General features: G+C 44.3%; 1 protein-coding gene across 2 annotated transcripts; it reads left to right on the top strand.

Moving 5' to 3' along the window:
• The first annotated feature begins 319 nt into the window (after positions 1-319).
• LOC133887553 (aspartyl protease APCB1-like) lies at positions 320-4,819 on the top strand. 2 transcript variants are annotated; one of them, XM_062327542.1, is made up of 5 exons: positions 457-588; positions 3,152-3,401; positions 3,839-3,992; positions 4,149-4,229; positions 4,322-4,819. In XM_062327542.1, exons 2-5 carry the CDS (start codon positions 3,370-3,372, stop codon positions 4,349-4,351), a joined length of 297 nt encoding a protein of 98 aa, XP_062183526.1. In that variant the 5' UTR covers positions 457-588; positions 3,152-3,369; the 3' UTR covers positions 4,352-4,819. The 2 variants fall into 2 exon arrangements, with proteins under 2 accessions (XP_062183525.1, XP_062183526.1); XM_062327541.1 differs by lacking the exons at positions 3,152-3,401; positions 3,839-3,992; positions 4,149-4,229; positions 4,322-4,819 and adding an exon at positions 779-2,089 and having other exon boundaries at positions 320-588.
• Positions 4,820-18,911: the final 14,092 nt, after the last annotated feature.

Here is an 18,911-nt window from a genome sequence, read left to right as displayed (position 1 = left end):
GGGTCCTCCTCCCATCGCGGCCGCCTTCACGCCCCAGCCGCCGATCCCTTGCTTGCCTCCTCTCTCTACACCGGCGACCAGGGACGGAGCCAGGGGGGCATGATTCATGAATTTCAATATATACCCTTTAAATTTAAACATTTTCATATGAATTTCAATATATATCCTTCAAATTCAAACATTTTTCATATGAATTTCAATATATACCCTTCAAATTCAAATATTTTTCATATGAATTTCAATATATACCTTTCAAAGTTCAAACATTTTTCATATAAAACATCAAATTTTCTCTATTTAACCCCCTCATATTTGATTATTTGTATTTGGCCCCCCCTTTACTTTATTTCTGGCTCCGTCCCTGCCGGCGACCAGCCATCGGCGGCGAGCGATGGGGTGGGCGACGCGATTCCTGGCGGCGGGGTGCTTTTTCACCGCGGGTGTCCTCTTCGTCCTCGACGCCCTCCTTGGCTCCCCATCGTGCGCCGACACCGTCACCACCGCCAAGCTGGCCCACCTCCTCTCCTTCGCCACCTCCTGGGGCGCTGCCCTCTGGGCCTCCTTCATCGGCGGCATCATCATGTTAAAGTAAGCCGTCCCCTCCCCCCCTCTCAAAATCCCACCTTTCTCTCCTCTCTCTTCTTGGCCCAATCCAAGAACCAAGAATCTTGGCCAAAAAAAAAGTCTGCTCCAAGAATCGACTACTCGATCAATCGATTGGACTAATGGCTTTTGCGTTGTGTTGCGTCGCGATGGTATTGAATCTTGATCTTCGCAGGAACCTGCCGAGGCACCAGTTCGGGAACCTGCAGAGCAAGATGTTCCCAGCCTACTTCACACTCATCTCCGCCTGTGCCGCCATTTCCGTCGCCGCCTTCGCGTATCCCCACCCATGGAAAACAACGTCGGCCGTGGAGCGCTACCAGCTTGGGTTCCTCCTCTCTGCGCTTGGCTGCAACCTCTCTAACCTGCTGGTCTTCACCCCCATGACCATCGAGGGGAGCAATCGCCTCCCCCCCCCCCCCACCCAGGCGATTCCCTGTGGTAGCCTTGATCATGCTATGGGAATTTTGGATCTGTGATGGCAATAGTGGACATATAATTTATACTTCGTAGACTTGATAGTTGATATAATCGCAGAAGCGTTCATGAGTTTATCTGGGGAATTGTAGGAAATTGATTAACAATTAGCCTGTTGCACAGTCGCTTGGGGAGTAAATAATTTGCGATGTGATATAGCTGTCACTTGAATGCAATAGCACGTAGTCAATGAACTAATGATGACATTGTTTAGTTTACAAAATCCTGCAGCGACAAAAATGGCACATTTCAGTCCATCATTCAAACCTCAATGTTCATACTACACCTACTGGTGATTTGTAGTAAGAAAAGCAGTGATTAACTTCACTACGCAATGAGTAGCCCAAGTTTAGGTGATCAATTGGAAGATATCATAGGCTAGAACAAAGAAAAAAAGTACTTGCCTTTTCCTTTTCAGTTATTCCTTGGTGGGTAATTGGTAAATTTGCACTTGCCGCCGCTCCTACGTCCAGCACTCTCACCACTTAACCCGACAACGGTTACCTCTACAGTTTTCTCCTCTCCATGGACATGAACAGTGTTTGCACATGTGCTCTTGGCTCCCTTTCCATCCATCACCTCATCCTTCTTGGCATCTCCATTTCCCGGAGCTACCATTATCTTCCGGCCTCTCAACCATTTCCGGCCGGTTAACAAATCCGCACTGTCACCCAAGCGTTCCTGCATTTTCAGAAGGCGATTGCTATAGCTTGCCCGGGTGAACTCTCGCTCGATTTTTTCTTCCCTCTCTCTCACTCGAGTTTTTCTCTTCCTCTCTCTTGCTCTCTTCTCTGATTCCGGCGAGATCCACCCCGAGTTCTCCATCTCCGGCGAGATCCGCCCCGATCTACTCCCTCTCCGACGAGCTCCGGTGAGGCCGAGGTTAGGGTTTCAGGTTTCGGGGTTTCGGGGCCAGGGTTGGGGGTTCTGGGTCCCGGGCTTAGAAAGAGCTGCTGGGGGGTGGCCGGCCCGGCGGAGGAGGCGGTTGGTGGGCGGTGCTGCGAGGCGGCCGGGGTGGTGGAGGACGCCCGGTGGGGAGGGTCGGCGGCGGGGGCGTCAAAACGTGAGAGGTTAGCGAGAGAGCGGGCGGCGGAGGCGGATCCGGCGGCGGGGAGCCGCCGGAGACGCGGCAGGAGTACGGGGCGGGGGCGAGCTCGCCGGCGCCGACGGCAGGAGGAGGCGCGTGGTGGGGGCGGAAGTGAGGGACGGCGGTGTGGAACGTGGCTGTCGGGAGGTAGAAGAGAGAGGGGAGTCGTTGGATCAAGATCCAATGCCCAGAAATTCGGGTGAGGGGAGATGTTTTTTTGCCTGGGTGAGCCATAGACAGCGCCTTTCAGAATGAGTCAAAAGGGGGTCAATTCTTAAAATGACTTGGAAATGCCTCTGGCTATGGAAGATTACCAACATGAGGTGATCTCTTTGAGAGTTTCTTTAAGATACATAGATCTGGACTGTTTTAGTTGTGTGTTGCTAATATCTTGGCTTCCATCCACATGGTAACCAGGATTTTTCCCTTCCAAGAGAATGATAACGTGCTTTGCTTCCATGCACATTTGATAACATCGCACGAGGGATTGATTTATTAGTACACTATTTGTGCTGAGTGTTACTTTCATTGATTGATATGCTTTGTTTAAGGATTGGCTAGATTTTTCAACTTACGCAGTGTGGGGTAGCATATAGATATATGGATCACATTTAGTGATTGGCTTTTACATGTACAACAGTCAATTACCATGTGTAACCTGCAGGGTGATGATTCTAACCATATGAATGGCTTCTTCTAGCCCTTTGGAGAGTACTCAACCTATACTGTATTGTCTATATTGTTGTAATGTTACTTCAGGTTCAGTTGTATTCACATTTGATTAAAATTTACTTGGCCAAGTGCAAATAAGAACTTTATTTGTAAGATATTATGTTCCAAGTATATGTAGGTTAAGTATAAATGCGAGATCAATTGCTGCATTGCTGATCAGATCTGTTACTGAAAACACTGTGTTTACTACATGTATATCACTGAGCGGTCCTGTGATCACTATGTTTCTCAGCCACTATTGCAAATTTTTAGGTTGCCTGTATAGGTGTGGATATGATCAGCAAGGAACCCTTCTGGCCTCACTGACAAATACTGATGGAGTCCTAGGACTGAGCAGCACGCCAATAAGCCTTCCTACACAGCTAGCCAAACAAGAGACTATCTCCAATGTTTTCAGTCATTGTATGACCACAGATCCCGGTGGTGGTGGTTATTTGTTTCTTGGCGATGATTACATTCCCAGATAGGGAATGACATGGGTTCCTATCCGAAATGGTCCCAAGTAAGTTCCCCCTCTTTCATGGAAGAGTTAATTCAGTATGTGGCTATCATTTTTCCCTTGGATGTCATGCATCATTTTTAGTCAATACGTTATTCTCTGTTTGTAACATATCTTCAGCAATCTTAACCAATTCCTGTCACTCTCAAGACCCAAATTACAAAGAGAAAACTGCCCAACTGCTCTTCTATAATGATATAATCCTCCTATTATTTCACTGATGCAACAATTAAGTGATGTTCTTTTCACTACTCATGGTAATCACTGCCATCATACACCAATAAATGAAATGAAATTGCTCTGCATGACATCATCTTAGCTTTATTCTATAACCACAGAATATTTAGATGCAAAAGACGGATTGGAACGTCTATATTCAGATTTCTCATCATGCAAATTAGGTTCATATGTAACTGAAACTTTGCCTTTGTGAGTTTCAGTAATATATACAGCACAGAAGTCCAGAAAGTAAACTACGGAGATCAGCATCGCAGTGTGCAAGGACAGTCAGGGAAGTTGACTCGAGTGATCTTTGACAGTGGGAGCACATATACGTATTTCCCACGAGAAGCATATACAAACCTGATTGCTGTGGTGAGTGTTATTTCTTCTGTAGATGGAATCATGGAACAGTTCAATTCCAAAAGTATGTTATTCTTATGTTTCCCTGCATGGTGGAGGGTAGTCTATAATATAGCTTCTCTTCCATGTAATTTTGACTGTGCACTGAATGAAACATCACCCTGCCAGGTACAACCAGAATGGATTTTTTTTTCAATTTTTCTGTCTGCCAATTGCCTGAAGCGCAACTGTACTTGCTTGAACTTCACGGTAGATCTTCATGTTCAGCATGTCCATTCCCGCATTGTTGCGTGATGTTCTGAAAGCATGTGAATTGATTTTTTTTTAAAAAAAAATTGCAGGTGGTTAAATGGCCAGATGCCAATTGCTGAACCTGACCCAAACTGATGCCCTGCTCAACGTCGGCAACTGCAGAGGGCTACAGCCCCCTGCATTAGCCCAAATCTGGGCCATCCGATTGGAAATGAACGATCCAAATCAACTGGCACATTTCACTGTGCAAACAGTGCTTCTCTGCATTAATCCAAGATTAATGCAGAGGATTTGGATCCACATCGGACTCGGATCCTCTGTCAACTGCAGAGGGCTACAGTCCCCTGCATTAGCCCAAAGCTGGGCTATCCGATCGGAAATGAACAATCCAGATCAACTGCTACAGCAAAACGATACAGTACAAAAGCTTATGAACAGTAAAACGAAACACTGTAGCTACTTAAAAAAATTAGTGTTAGCTTTTTTTAGAATTAGGTTGTGGGTTGTGGCATTTTTTTCGTGTCGCAAGAGGATTCATGCAAGGCTCACAGCCACCACTGTCCCATTGCGACAAGGAAAAAACAATGGTACACAGAAGGAACGGCTAGTCTTTTGCCGCGCTAGGTAGGACTGGAAATAAAGTTCGAAACTCGTGAGCCAGCTCGGGCTCGAAAAGGTTCGGCTCAGCTCGGAAGTCAAGTGAGTCGAGCCTGAGCCGTCTCTCCAGCGTCAAAATGAGCTTAGCCCGAGCTGGCTCGTGAGCCGTTTGCTGGCTCGCTCGCAGGCCCAGCCACACAGTCGCCCCGCGGCCCCAGGCCCAGCCCACGCGTGGTGCCTTTAGGCTTTAGGTCCTGACTCCCATTCTCCGTCGCCAGACACACGCGGACGCGCGGACGCGCCGCCGCCCGCCGCTACTCCGCCAAAGACACGCCGCCGGCCCGCCGCCCTCCTCCCAGACGGTAGGCATTGTCCCCACCCCCGCCCCCGCGACCATCTCCAGGCTCTCGTCCACACCCGCACAGCGCCGCGCTGCCTTGACTGGTGGCGCCGTGAGCTCAAGGGCGTGCGGGGACAGCAGGTTGAGGTCGTGGAGCGCGTACCTGGACACCTGCACCGACGGTGACGGCGAGGGGGTCCACAGCCACACCGCAGCCGCTTTCGGCTTTGGCGGCGGCGTCATGACCTCACCGAGCTCGGTGGAGCTGCAGAAGCAGCACAGCAACAGCAGGAGCAAGATCTCCGCAGAGCCGCTTTCTGCTCTGCTGATGCTGGAAGAGAGCAACGACGCCGGGGACGGAGACGAGGGCAGCATCACGGAGAGGATCTTGTCCTTCTACTCCGCATCCCGCCGCAGCCGCACGACCTCGGTGGAGAGGTGGCTGCCGCGGCCTCGCGCGGCGCTCCAGCGCCATCTTGAGCTCGGCCTCCACAGAATACGCGAGGCGCAGGCCAGGTCCACGGCGTTCGCCTCCAGTTGCCGCTGCGCAGAGCGAGCTCGCGAGCTAGCCGAGCTGGCTCGAGTCTCCACCGAGCCTGAGCCGAGTCCAATTTTCAGCTCATTAAGTTGACTAAGCCGAGCCTAGCTCGACTCTCTCACAGTCGAGCTCGTTCGAACCGAGCCGGGCCTGGTTAGTCTCGTTTCCACCCTAGCGCTGGGCCTCTGGTTCATTCCGATCTTTTGATGGGTGAGCACGGAGCGTATCTTTGATTGACCTTTACATGTGAGTGCTTGGGATTGGATTTGGGAGGTGGCGTGGGGACGTGTGGTTGTGCTTATTTTTGTTTTCGAACAAAGTGTGGTTGTGTGCATGGAAGTTGGCACCATCATGGAGTCTAGTAGTATGTACTCAGGAATTATTGTATTTTTTTACAAGAAAAAGTTAGCGTGCGAATGTTGGATGAGCCATGAAGCAATATAGGATATGATAAAATTGAAAGCTGTGTTTATTTGTAAGCCGAGCTACAGCTTCAGACAAGTGCACTTTTTTTACTTGCTAATTATCCATATCAGCGGTTACTTTAGGCTTTAGCAGTGCGTGGGAGAGAGACCATCAAATTTTAAGCTGAGCCAGTTTGAAGGTCATTTGCTTGAGGTCATTTGCCTGAAGGACAGATATGTAAAACAAAGGGCGTGTTTGGATCCTTCGGCAAAGCTGGCCTCGCCTTGCCGAGCGAAGATACGGAGAAAAGCAAGTGTTTGGATGGGTGGCTAGCTTGCCTCGGAGCCTGCGTTGGCAAGGTTTTTCCTTGCTTATGCGGGAGAGCGAATTTCGCTCGCCTGTTCCGGCAAGGATTCGCTCGCCTGTCGTAGCAAGGCGAGGCAAACTAGCCTGGGAACCGAACGCCCTCAAATTCTTACATGGACTGGACTATCAAAGACCATGGAGGGAGCGTTGTTGGTATGGTCCGCCCAAAAGCAGACATGGAAGTGTGCCCTACTTCGCTTGCTCTCCCTGCCTCCCTCCGACCAAATATATAAAAGGACCACCCCCTTCATCTCTCGGTCTCTCCAGTAGCTCCCCCTCCCCCCACTCCATTGGAGCACAATGGCTTCAGCACGCTCCATGGGATGGGTTTTCAACCTCTTGGGGGTCATCGACTCGCTATTTCCATTGTATGCTTTCTTTACCGGTTGATCCGTCTCTTCTTAGATTCCTGCTTAATTTGTTCTGCGATTTTGGAACATATTTGTTTCCTGATATCGGTTTCCTCCTACAGTTTTTTCCTTTGTGTCCTCATCTTGTTCTTCTGGTTTTCTTATGTTACATGATGCTCTCCCTTTTCGAGCAATGGATTTGTCTCTGTCGGAGGGTGAACTCCTGTCGCAGGGATCCCGAGAGACCCCTTTTTAAAGATTCGGCCGGGGGGATGATTCTGAACGAGTTCGTCGGGAAAATAAATGAAAACAGAAATAAATGCAACGGCTGGTGGTGGGGGATGATCGACCTAGTGCAAAAAAGAGACAGATGCACCGGGGTTTAGACAAGTTCGGGCCGCACGGAAGCGTAACACCCTACTCCTGTGTGAGTGCAATATCTTTCCTAGAAGGGAATTCTTCAAGGATGTGTCTGGCTACAAGGGTGTATTGTCTACAGAAAGCTTGAAGCTCCCGTGTTCTAGCTCTGTTCGAGCTTGTTCGTGATGTTCTTCGTCTCCTGATCTGGGCTTCTGATCCTTCCTCTTTGGCTTGGGACTGAACTTAGTTTTACATTGGACTTGGTTCTGCTTGGGACCCGTCGTCGACCGCTTTTCATGTGTTCTTCATCCTTTCCTTTTATACACACGCCGACCTCGACTTATCCTGAATGGGAAAGAGGGGGCGCGAGTGCCAAGGTGCCACAGAGAAAGGCGTCATCATTCCGTCTCGGCGAAGTGACAGGGGCGGTGGAAAAATGCGGCGCGCGTCCGACCACCCGCCAATGTGGACGCCCCAGCGATGGGCGCCGTTGCGAGGGCCCACCGGGCAGCCGTAGCGGCATCCGGCGCGCCCACCCTGTCTTGTTCTTCTGCTACGGCAGGGTGGCAGGCGGAACACCTTGATCCCGGCAACGTTATCCCGATACGCTCCGGATGACACGGGACAAGACCCGTGCAATTAATGGACCCACGCCCCCCTGCCAAAGTATGGCAGGGACTGACACTAGGGCGTGGGCGGCTGAGAATGTCAGGATGTCAGGATGTCAGGCCGCGCGTGCCTATTAAATGCGGCATTGGACCTTAACTGGCTGACACCCCGCCGACGGGACCCTTTGGGTCGTCGGGCGATCTTGCGCGAACTGTTCGGCCCGTCGGGGGACTATGGTATTCGGGGGCGAGCGGGTACCTCCCCGAACACTTTCTTCCCGGTACTTAGATTTTCTTCATTCTGTAGGAGGGACCTCGCGGGATGGCGTGGCGGATGGCCGGCCTGGTCTCGGGACTCAGGGACCCCCGGTTCCTGATACACCGACAGTCTCCTATTCAGATTTCTTTTTTTATTTTGCTGTTAAATGCTTGGACTAGATTTGGGTCATGGAGACCGGTTTCTTCATACGGTTCTTTGGCCCTGTTTGGCTCTGCTCCAGCTCCACGAATTCGTCGAGCACCCTTTCTCTGGCTCCATGAATTCGTGGAGCTGGAGCTGAAACTTTTTAAAATTTCGTAGTGCACCTGTTTTGTTTTCATTTTAGACTAAAAAAATACATTTTCAGCTCTAGCTCTATGGATTTTGTGGAGCTAGAAAAACCCAGCTTCACGAATTTCGTGGAGCTGGAGCTGTGCCAAACATGTCCTTTATTTCCTCATCTCTTTCTTGTGGTTTTCTTATGCTACATGATGTTCTATTGTTTCGATCAATAGATTTGTCTATTCCTTTTTTTTTATTTTGTTGTGTGATACTTAGATCAGATTTGGGTCTTGGAGACCAGTTCCTTCCTAGAGTTCTTTATTTCCTCATCTCTTTCTTATGGTTTTCTTAGGCTTCAGTTTGTTCTATATGTCCATAGGGTGGATCTGAATCTCTAACTCATTCTCTCACTTGGGTTTGGTTATTCGTGTTCAGTTGTTGTGTTTGCTTGTGTCATATATGTCTCCGTCTCCTCCCTATCCTCTCCCTGAACAAACAACCACAATCTTTGGTTCATAGGGTGTGCTGGGAATCAGGGTGGCTCTAATACCCACTAAGTTGAGGATCTAAGCTAGAACAACTCACGCTCAACGCACACGAGTCAGTTAGCCCTTTTTAATTTCTAATTACTTAGTGCATTGGGTCCTTTCAACAGCAGAGCCGCCTTCTAACTTTCGGGTGGCAGAGCCTACCTTCGGATGAAGCTGGCTTCCGAGTGGTAGTGCCAACCTTCAGATAAAGTCCAGACCCTTATGATCCCGGGTGGCAGAGCTAACATTCAGGTGAATCACAACTTTGTATGCACTAAGTACTTAGAAACTAATAGTCTAACTGAGAGACTACTACTTACAAGAAAACACTCTTTATTATAACAACACAACTATTACACAAGAGTGTACACAACTCCTTTTTGGTGGTTATCCTAACTCTCACCCTTCTCTCTTACTCTCACTCTAGCACACTCACTATCAGGCTCTCTCTTGTGTGTGTCATGGCAAGGTGCATGTCACCTCTATTTATAGGTCAAGTGGGTTCATGTCAATGGTGGCAAGTGTCCCCCTTCTAGAATCTTACAAGCAAAATATCTAGGTTCTACATTATTCTAATTTTCTCATGACGACAATATCTAGTTGTTTCATAGAAAATATCTTGAGTCATGAGATATTGGGAGGATTCTAGAAGTTTGTGTTTCTTCTCCTTTCAACACTCCCCCTCAATGCAAACTTATTTATATAGTTGTCTTGCAGACTATGCCGAGTGCCTCTCGAAACTTCTCGAATTTTGCCTTATTGAAACCCTTTGTGAGAATGTCGGCAATCTGCTCGTTAGTCTTTGTTGGCACCATATTCACTTCTCCCTCGATGACATTTTCTCTTATGTAATGGTAATGAACTTCTATACGCTTGGTCCTTGCATGAAAGATGGGATTTTATGCAAAACAAATAGAAGATAGATTATCACAGAAAATCCTTACTTAATATTCTGTTGACTGGTGAAGATCCTCCATTAACCTCTTGAAAGATTGATTTGTCCTATATCTGAAAGATTAAGCAAGTTTCACTTTCTTGTTTGAAATTTGATAGTGGTGCTTTTGGCGCTACAAAGGATTGGACAAAGACGTTCGAATGCTTTGGAGCAATGGCTCTCCTTACTGAGTTTGGGATCTGGATTCTCAAGGCCATAAGGTACCTGAACATGACTGGACTGCTGCCGGAGGCTTGCTCTGTGGTAGCAGATGCGATTGTGGTGTGTTGCTTTGCTGCGGCATTTACGGCTTGCGCAATTCTCTTCTTTGTCTCCTTCAAGAGCTCTCGCATGGAGCGAGCCATGACATCGTCAATTGGGTAATAAGTTCTGCGTCTATCTCTCTATAATTTTGAAGTCTCATTTTGTAGCATCGAATATGCGCAAATTACCTAATCAGAGGGGTGAATGATTGCAGAAGCTAAATTAAAATTTTAAATCACTCTAATAAAATATTCGATTTATTCGTAAAATTCAGTTCGAAACAGACAACTATCACGTTACTAAAAGCGATGTACAGAAGAAAAAAAAACCAACTGTTGGATTGCCTTAATTTTTTTACTATATAAATTAGACAATCATACGAAACTATTCCCACAAGAATCAAATCGATCGGATCTCTGTAACTAAAGATATAAAATTCACAATTAAACTATGACATATTTTGACGAAAATAGATCAAACGTAAATACTCACGAATTACGAAACTTTTGCCCAATCAAATTTCTTATAGAGTTACCTTGATACTTTATGATGATTTTGGATAGATCAAACTAATGCAAATCACGATGAACTAACAATCCGCCGAAAATCACTGCGAAATGACAAACACAAAAAGCACGAAAAAAAACTTACGAAATTTATACTTTATTGCATAAATAAGTTACAAGATACGTCTCCAAAATATCTCCAAAAGTTTCCTCACGAAACCTTAATTTTCCTCTCTATTTTGTCATTACAAAATAGATCAGTTCTCTCACAGAACCTTCTGGCGGCCCCTTGTCGACGCACAGTACGCAACCCTTTATAGCCGACCTCAACTCCAACCAAGTCCGGCTCCTGCTCGTCTCCCGCGTGAGCCTCAGCCGCGCATCCGTCCAAGCGAGCTCCAATCAGCTCATGGGCCACGCGCCCAGCCTGGGCCGAACCGGCTACAGCAGCCACGTGCCACCTGAGCCTCCTTAGAGCTGAAAACGGTAGCAGTAATTCCCGATTTTCCGGACGCCGTTTTCGCGAACTTCCGACCGTTTCTTGCAGTATCGGTATTCCGAGAAATCAGAAACGATATCGGTAATTTTAGTCGGAAATGGAAATGGAAACGATATCGGTAATTTTAGTCGGAAACAGAAATGGAAACGATTTTGCCTACTTCCGACCGTTTCCGAAAATTTCCGTTTTTGGCCGGTAATTACCGATTACCCCAACTCATCCCAGCCTCCAGCCGCCACGCGTCCCGCCCTCCTGCGCCTGCGCCTGCGCCTGCCTGCGCCCGCACGCGCCCTCCCACTGCCGCCATGCGTCCCGGCTCCCGCTGCCGCCCCGCGCCCTGGCTCCCACGCATGAGCGAAAATCCTCCGCTCCCGCGCCCCGGCTCCCGCTCCCGCGCACACGTGAAAATCCCGCGCCCCGCCTTCCCGCGCCTGCGCCTAGGCCCGCGCCCCGTGGCGACACGCGCCAGCGGCCCAGTGTGCCGCCCGCTCCCTTGCACTTGCTCACTTGCCACTTAATCTATTCAACACCCTTTAGTTTTCCTCTTTTTTTTTTGCCCCACTGGGCATTCAAATGCGCTTATTTGTCCTAAAGTGTTGTTTATTACACGTTTATTGTTACATGGAATTTCTTTGAAATATACTATTTTGCAAGCACCATAGATTCTGAGAGCTGCTTATCGTTTAGTTTGTACTCAATGCATATCTATGCATAGATGTGGTATCTTCCTAAACTCAGTAAAGATATATTATGTTTAACATTAGAACTTGTCCTCGTATATTCGTATGTGTCATGGATTTATGTTTATCATATTAAATATGTCATATATTCATATGAGATGTGTTTTAACTCGTATTGTCATTATGTCATGAAGTCATGTGTGACTTCATCGATCATGTCGTATGATATGTGTGGTTCGTGAGCTACAGATCAGTATATCGGTTATGAATTATCGATTCCCGATCGATACCATCATATTTTCCGTCTGACATCATTGTTTCCGATATTTCCGTAATACCGATGCCGTATTCGTTTCCGACTTATTGTTGTTGCAAAAAAAATGTGAAACTGAAAACGATTTTAGCCTTTTCCGATTATTTCAAACCGTTTTCAGCCCTAGGCCTCCTGATGAGCTCGGCCGACTCCTCAGGCCACGCCAGCTATCACTAGCCAACCAGGTCGAAGCACCTCACGTACACATGCACATACGCATGCATGCACCACGGAATAAAAACTTTTGCGCCAACGCCAATGACGTTCTTCCGCACCATAGATCGTATCGTCTCCTGACGCAATCCATCTCCATCACATCATAACCCGTACAATTCTCGTGTACGTCTTATGGTGTAATCATGTTCATGTGCACCGCTCCCTAGCCCGAATGTTCTACGCGACCTCTTGACCGTCTTGACCTTAGTTCCTCTCTGAACCTAGTCCTGGTCCTGTCACCGACCACGTTCGCCCTCAGGACGACTCCTGCATATGAACAAAACCAACACATAATTCCGAGCACAAGTTTCACAAACTTGACTCATGTCAATCTGTATAACACCACTCACACGAGTATATTGCACATATCAAAAACACAAATATAACCTTGCTACCACGAGCATCATCATCACATACATATCAACACATGCACATCTATAACTATGGTATCATGAGCATATCATCGCATAAATATCACAATTACGCCAAATATCCATTTGTAATTTTTCAGCACATGATCTCACAATCTCCCCTTTGATGAAAATATTGGCAACACCTCAAAATGAACATTGGCAACACCTTTTTCAGACATGTTTCTTTTCAAATCACGAAGCAAAGTGAAATTCAAAAGATCAATCAAAAGATCCAAAAATGCTTTCCCTTTCTTCAAAAGCAAAATTCTCCCTCTGAGAGAAATAAAAAGAAGAAAAGAAAATCTCTCATTTTGATAATAAAGAAGGAATAAAATCACAAATCTCTACCCCTTGGACAATGGATTCATCAAGAATACAAAAGAGACTCTTTTTATTCTCCCTTTTTATCATGTTTTTTTTAATAACGAGCATCATAAATCATACACATATGTAGCAAATACTCGTCCAAGCTTTGCTATCAAAAATAATTGCACTAACCCGTCTACACATGTAAAAATGTAGTATAAGCATAACTCATCAAGTACAATTAGCAATTTATTTACAAGGCATAGTCTCCCAATCTCAACTACTTCAATTTTAGAAAACATTGAGACTTTAACACTTTATTGTGCTTGAAAAACTAATTGATCACTTGAAAGCATATAAGATAAAATTTATTGCAAGAAATTATGTGCATCATCAGCCTTACTTTTCAACCATGCCAAACCTATGTCAAAAAGACAATAAGAAGCTTAAGATCAATGGTTTCGGTCATACACAACTTCTTCTAAGTTCATATACAATGATAAGCAGTCTCATAAAAAAGAAGTGCGACAATGCATATTTCCTTGATCTTTCATCTATCAACTATAACTCAACATTTAGCACATAACTTTGATATTACACATTTAACACTTTTAGAAGAGATTAAAGCAATCAAGAAAGTTTAACCATGGCAATATTTAATTCAAGTTTTCATTCAGATTAAAAAGTCATGACAAAAACTACACAGTTACATGCATAGATATGAAAGTGCAAAAACCTTGTAGCATAAACATGGCTTCAAATGTCATACATGTATAAAGTATGATTCTCATTATCTTTTTGCTATATTTCAAAATTCAAGAACTCCCCCTCAACCAATCCTCTCATAAACTCCTTTTCCAAAACAGTTAAGAGAAAGGAAAACCATCCCTCTTAGCAAAAGAAATGAATTTTCAAAAATTACTCCCCTCAATAGAAAAACCGATGTAATCATGGGAGACAAGGAGATATGTGTTTGAGATATCATGGTATGTTCTTTTAAAGCACAAACATGAATCATTATAAGCATGTTCTAAATATGAAATGCCATGATGCAACACATAACATGATCGAACATACGAGGATAAACAAAAGATCATACGGATAAGCATCTCACTCATACCACGAATAGAAATATGTGAATATAAAAGGCATGAGTGTTTAGAATATCTCACAAATTCGATGAAGATGCTATCGTGTCCAACAAGCCTCTTGAAGGCCATCACAAGGGTATGGAAAACCATCCATATCTCGATTACATCAAGCAAAGAACCAAGATCAATCAAGCTTTTGTTCTCCATCCCTCATTCTAAAAAACCTACATATCACTTGAAGATGCCGATGCCTTGGTACTGGAGTTAGTGATAAAATATTTAGGAATCCAATACTGAGACACACGACCAAAAGTAGGAAAAACATGAGGATTCTTATTAGCAAAATCTGTTTTAGCTTTTCTCGTGTTACTAGCAAAAAAAGTGATGATTGTTTCACCCGAGGCACAAAATGAGGAGTCACAACCTCACGTGGAACAAAATGTGGCTTTCTCAAATTAGACATAGCATTAAACTTTTCTTTCATTTGTTGTTTAGCCGGTCTAAAGCAAAATTCTACTAGATGACCATTGTAACACCCTGAGTTTTAGCATGTTAGAAAATAGCAAAATTAACTCCAAATTAAAACTTTTTCTAATTATTTAAACCTGTATAAAATCAAGAAAATATATATTTGAATATGTATATACTGATATGTGTGTATTCAAATATATTATTTTGGCTAAGTATTTCAGAGATCACTAAATTAATTTCCCAATTAATCCTTGCAATGAATTGATCATATGCATCTTGGTTTATTGGTTCTTATGGTTCTTTGAACAGGAATCTGGAATTGAACCTCTCTCAATTTCAAATCAATTTCTTAGATTCAATTAAGCTAAAATCCAATTTGGATTCAATTCTTTTTAATTCAGACATCTCTGAAATCCCGAGGTTTTCAGTTCAAATCTTTTTCCTAATTCAAATACCTTTATTTGAATTAATGTCGAACTCAATTTCAATCCAGCTTCAAATATTCTTTTTGAATCAATCTCCAATTCCAAATCCTAAATTCAAATACTCCTATTTGAATTTAATCCCAAATGTCGCAAATCCAGATACGATCAAATCATCGTCGAATTCGTACTCGAATGCAATTTAAATCATTCGAGTTATAATTCAATTCATTTCTTTTCAAATCAAAGTTCAAATTCGAATGCTCAATCCAAAGTCAATTCAATCTCTAATTCAAATCCAATTTGAATTACCACTCCATCAATGCAAATTCAAGTCATCATTTGAATCATCATGCAATCCAATTTGAAATTCAAATACCTTTATTCGAATCATTACAAATCCAGTTTACAATTCAAAAGACTTTGCAGTCCTTTGTCTCTTACTCCTCCTAGGAGCATGACTGTCATCCTCCTCAGGATCTTGCTCATGTGTGTGTTCAATAAACTCAAGAGGTGGAGTATATTCAGAAATTATCACAGAAGATAGTCTAGACATGCTATGTAAATCTTTCATAGGAAATATGTGCTCAAAAAATATTGCATCACGAGACTCCATCATTGTATCGACATGCACGTCAGGTACCTCATATTTAACCACTAAAAACCTATAGGAAATGCTCCGATGAGCATATCCCAGAAAGACGCAATCCATTGTTTTAGGTCTGAGCTTGCCACGTCAGGTACCTCATATTTAACCACTAAAAACCTATAGGAAATGCTCCGATGAGCATATCCTAGAAAGACGCAATCCACTGTTTTAGGTCTGAGCTTGCGCTTTTTAGTTATTGTTACATTGACTTTCGCCAAGCATCCCCAAGTGCGCAAATAAGAAAGTGATGGCTTTCTCCATTCCCATTCTTCATATGGGGTTTTCTCCTTATCCTTGAGAGGAACTCTATTCAGGACATGACACGAAGTCAACAGGGCCTCCCCCACCATGTCTTATATAATCCCGCAGTGCCTAACATGGCATTAACCAATTCAGTCAATGTGTTGCTCTTCCTTACGGCAACCCCGTTTGATTGGGGTGAATAGGGAGGCGTCCTCTCATGAATAATCCCATGTTTCTCATAGAATAAGTCGAAATCACTAGAGAAATACTCTCCACCACGATCCGACCTAATTCTTTTGATCTTTCTCTCTAGTTGATTCTCAACTTCCGCCCTATAGATTTTAAAGTGATCTAGAGCCTCATCTTTCGTTTTCAACAAATAAACATAGCAATATCTAGTCGCGTCATCAATCAAAGTCATGAAATATCTTTTTCCACCCTTCGTCAACACACCATTCATTTCACATAGATCTAAATGTATGAGTTCTAGAGGTGCCAAATTTCTCTCCTCGGCTGCCTTGTGGGCTTACGAGGTTGTTTTGATTGCACACAACTATGGCACTTAAAACCTTTGACCATGGGAAAATTTGGAATTAAACTCATGCTGCAAAGTCGAGTCATAGAACCAAAATTCAAATGACATAACCGCGGATGTCAAACACTAGCATCATCATTAATATTTTCACAAATATGGTTCACAAACCTATTGCTGAAATCAGAAAGGAAAAAATGGAACAAGCCTCCGCACTCATAGCCTTTACTAATAAATTGTCCATGCTTTGACATTACTACTTTATTGGACTCGAACACCACCTTAAACCCGTCTCTACAGATAAGGGAGCCGCTAACTAGATTCTTGTTCATTGTAGGGACATGTTGCACGTTCCTCAGTTGCACGATCTTTCCCGAAGTAAACTTCAGATCTATCGTACCAATACCACGAACAGAAGCATATGACTCATTCCCCATTAGGACAGAAGAATCATATGCAACCTGATAAGAAGAGAACATTGAGATATTAGCACACACATGAACATTGGCCCCTGTATCAATCCACTAATTAGTAGACTGAAATACTAAAAACATTAAAGGTAAATTTTCATACCCTGCAGCTCTGTTTCCAGCTTCACCAATAGTCACCACATTAGCAGTCTTTGAGTTTTGCTTTTGTGGAGCCTTTCTTCCCTTGCAGTCTGGACAATCCTTGGTGAAATGCCCAATCTCACCGCACATAAAGCAAAGCAATTTTGTTGTGTTCATCATCTTCTTCTTGAAGGTGGTAGTTTTGTTTGGCTTATTATCTTTCCCTTTGTTCTTGTTGTGAAAGGGTTTTTGCACCATATTGACGCTAGTCTGTCCCTTGCCACCTTTTAGACCCACATCCTTAGCCCGAGCTTTCTCTTCAACATCAAGAGACACGATCAAACTCTCAACAATAATCTCTTGTCTCTTGTGCTTTAGAACAGTGGCAAAGTTTCTCCACGAAGGAGGTAACTTGGCAATGATGCCTCCAGTCACAAATTTGTCGGGTACATTGATCTTGAGGAGTTCGAGTTCCTTCATGATGCACTGAACCTCATGAGCCTGCTCGACTACAGAGCGATTTTCAATCATCTTGTAGTCATGATACTGCTCCATAATATACATTTCACTTCTTGCATCTGATGCACCGAATTTAGCATTCAGTGTATCCCATAGCTCCTTCGCGCTTTGTATGTGCATGTACACATCAAAAAGACGCTCACCAAGAACGCTAAGAATACATCCTACAAAGAGTGTATGAGCATCCGTGAACGCCTTTTCCTGCTCAGCAGAAAGGTTCCTTCTGGCTTGCCACTAGCCACCTAGTAGACATTCATAGCCGTTAGCCACATAGTGACCTTGACTTGCCATCTCTTAAAGTGCACACCAAAAAACTTGGCTAGCCTCAGTGCATCGACAAAACCAGTCATTGATAAACCTAAGTGCCTACAATAAGGTTTTTGAATTGTTGGAATATAAGGCACTTTTAGGTTTAATTTAATCCATAAATAATTCATGAGCATAAACTGATAAACGGATATGATCATATCATCAGAGCATAATCTAGACATGTGTACGAAAGCACTACATATGACTAGATCTACTATACTCAAAAATAGGAATCGCGGGAAATAAAGTACAAGTAATATGGTTTTTACGTACTGTCCTGCGTTGTGGAGGTTGTTGAAGATGTTGGTTGCACCTTGTTGACGGCATGATCGATCCTGCTGATGACACGCCGAATTTGTTGACGATGACAGCGGGCATCGCCCAAGCGACTAGGAAGACGAACCATGGTGAAGAACTTGAGCAGTCGCATGGAGTGCTTCCCAAAAAACATTATTCGTCATCTCCCGGTGCAAGATCTCAAGAGCAAGGGTTTTGGAGACATGTTCTCCCGGTTACCGGTGCACGCCGACGCTGGGATGGAGTAGACTACAGCGGCAGCACAACAGGAAGAGAAAGAGGCAAAACCCTAACCTTTATACAGACTCACGTAATAAGAGCGTTTCCAATTTTAGTGCTACTCTCAATTAGCAGTCTATATTATTTTTGTGTATCCAATGAGGTGGGGTCCTCGCATATATTATAGGGAAAAACTCCTCCACCTCCATCTCCATTAGCAATATGGTACTAATAGAGGGTGTGCCTCAATATGGACTACCTCTTCACAATATAGGTCTTTGAGATTTATTAAGAATTATCACATGGGTCGGTCCCAATAATTCTAACAACTGATGCGAACCAAAATTGCTGAAACTCACAATTGCTGAAAATTGGACTCTTCATCTAACAAGCAAAACACCAGCTACTTGGTCAGGCCCTGTTGGGGTTCATCATATATTTTGCACTTCTCTCTCTGTTGGCTTTCACTCACACTCGACACACACAAGCATTGAAGTGGGCCCGGCCTCTAGCATACCTTCTTACATAGTGTATCAATGAAGCCTGCTACGCTCAATTCTTTCTACGTACATACCTATATAGTGAGAGACAAGAATCGATGGTTTCTAAG

The sequence above is a fragment of the Phragmites australis genome, chromosome 12 (genome assembly GCF_958298935.1).
Source record: "Phragmites australis chromosome 12, lpPhrAust1.1, whole genome shotgun sequence".
NCBI classification, from domain to species: Eukaryota; Viridiplantae; Streptophyta; class Magnoliopsida; order Poales; family Poaceae; genus Phragmites; species Phragmites australis.
The sequence above is the reverse complement of the archived record's forward strand: the minus strand, read 5'-3'. Positions and strand labels throughout refer to the sequence as shown.

Coding starts and splice junctions, on each gene's coding strand:
- LOC133887553 (XM_062327541.1), top strand. CDS start 392: ATGGGGTGGGCGACGCGATTCCTGGCGGCGGGGTGCTTTTTCACCGCG. Junction 589..778: donor GGCGGCATCATCATGTTAAA/GTAAGCCGTCCC, acceptor TGATCTTCGCAG/GAACCTGCCGAGGCACCAGT.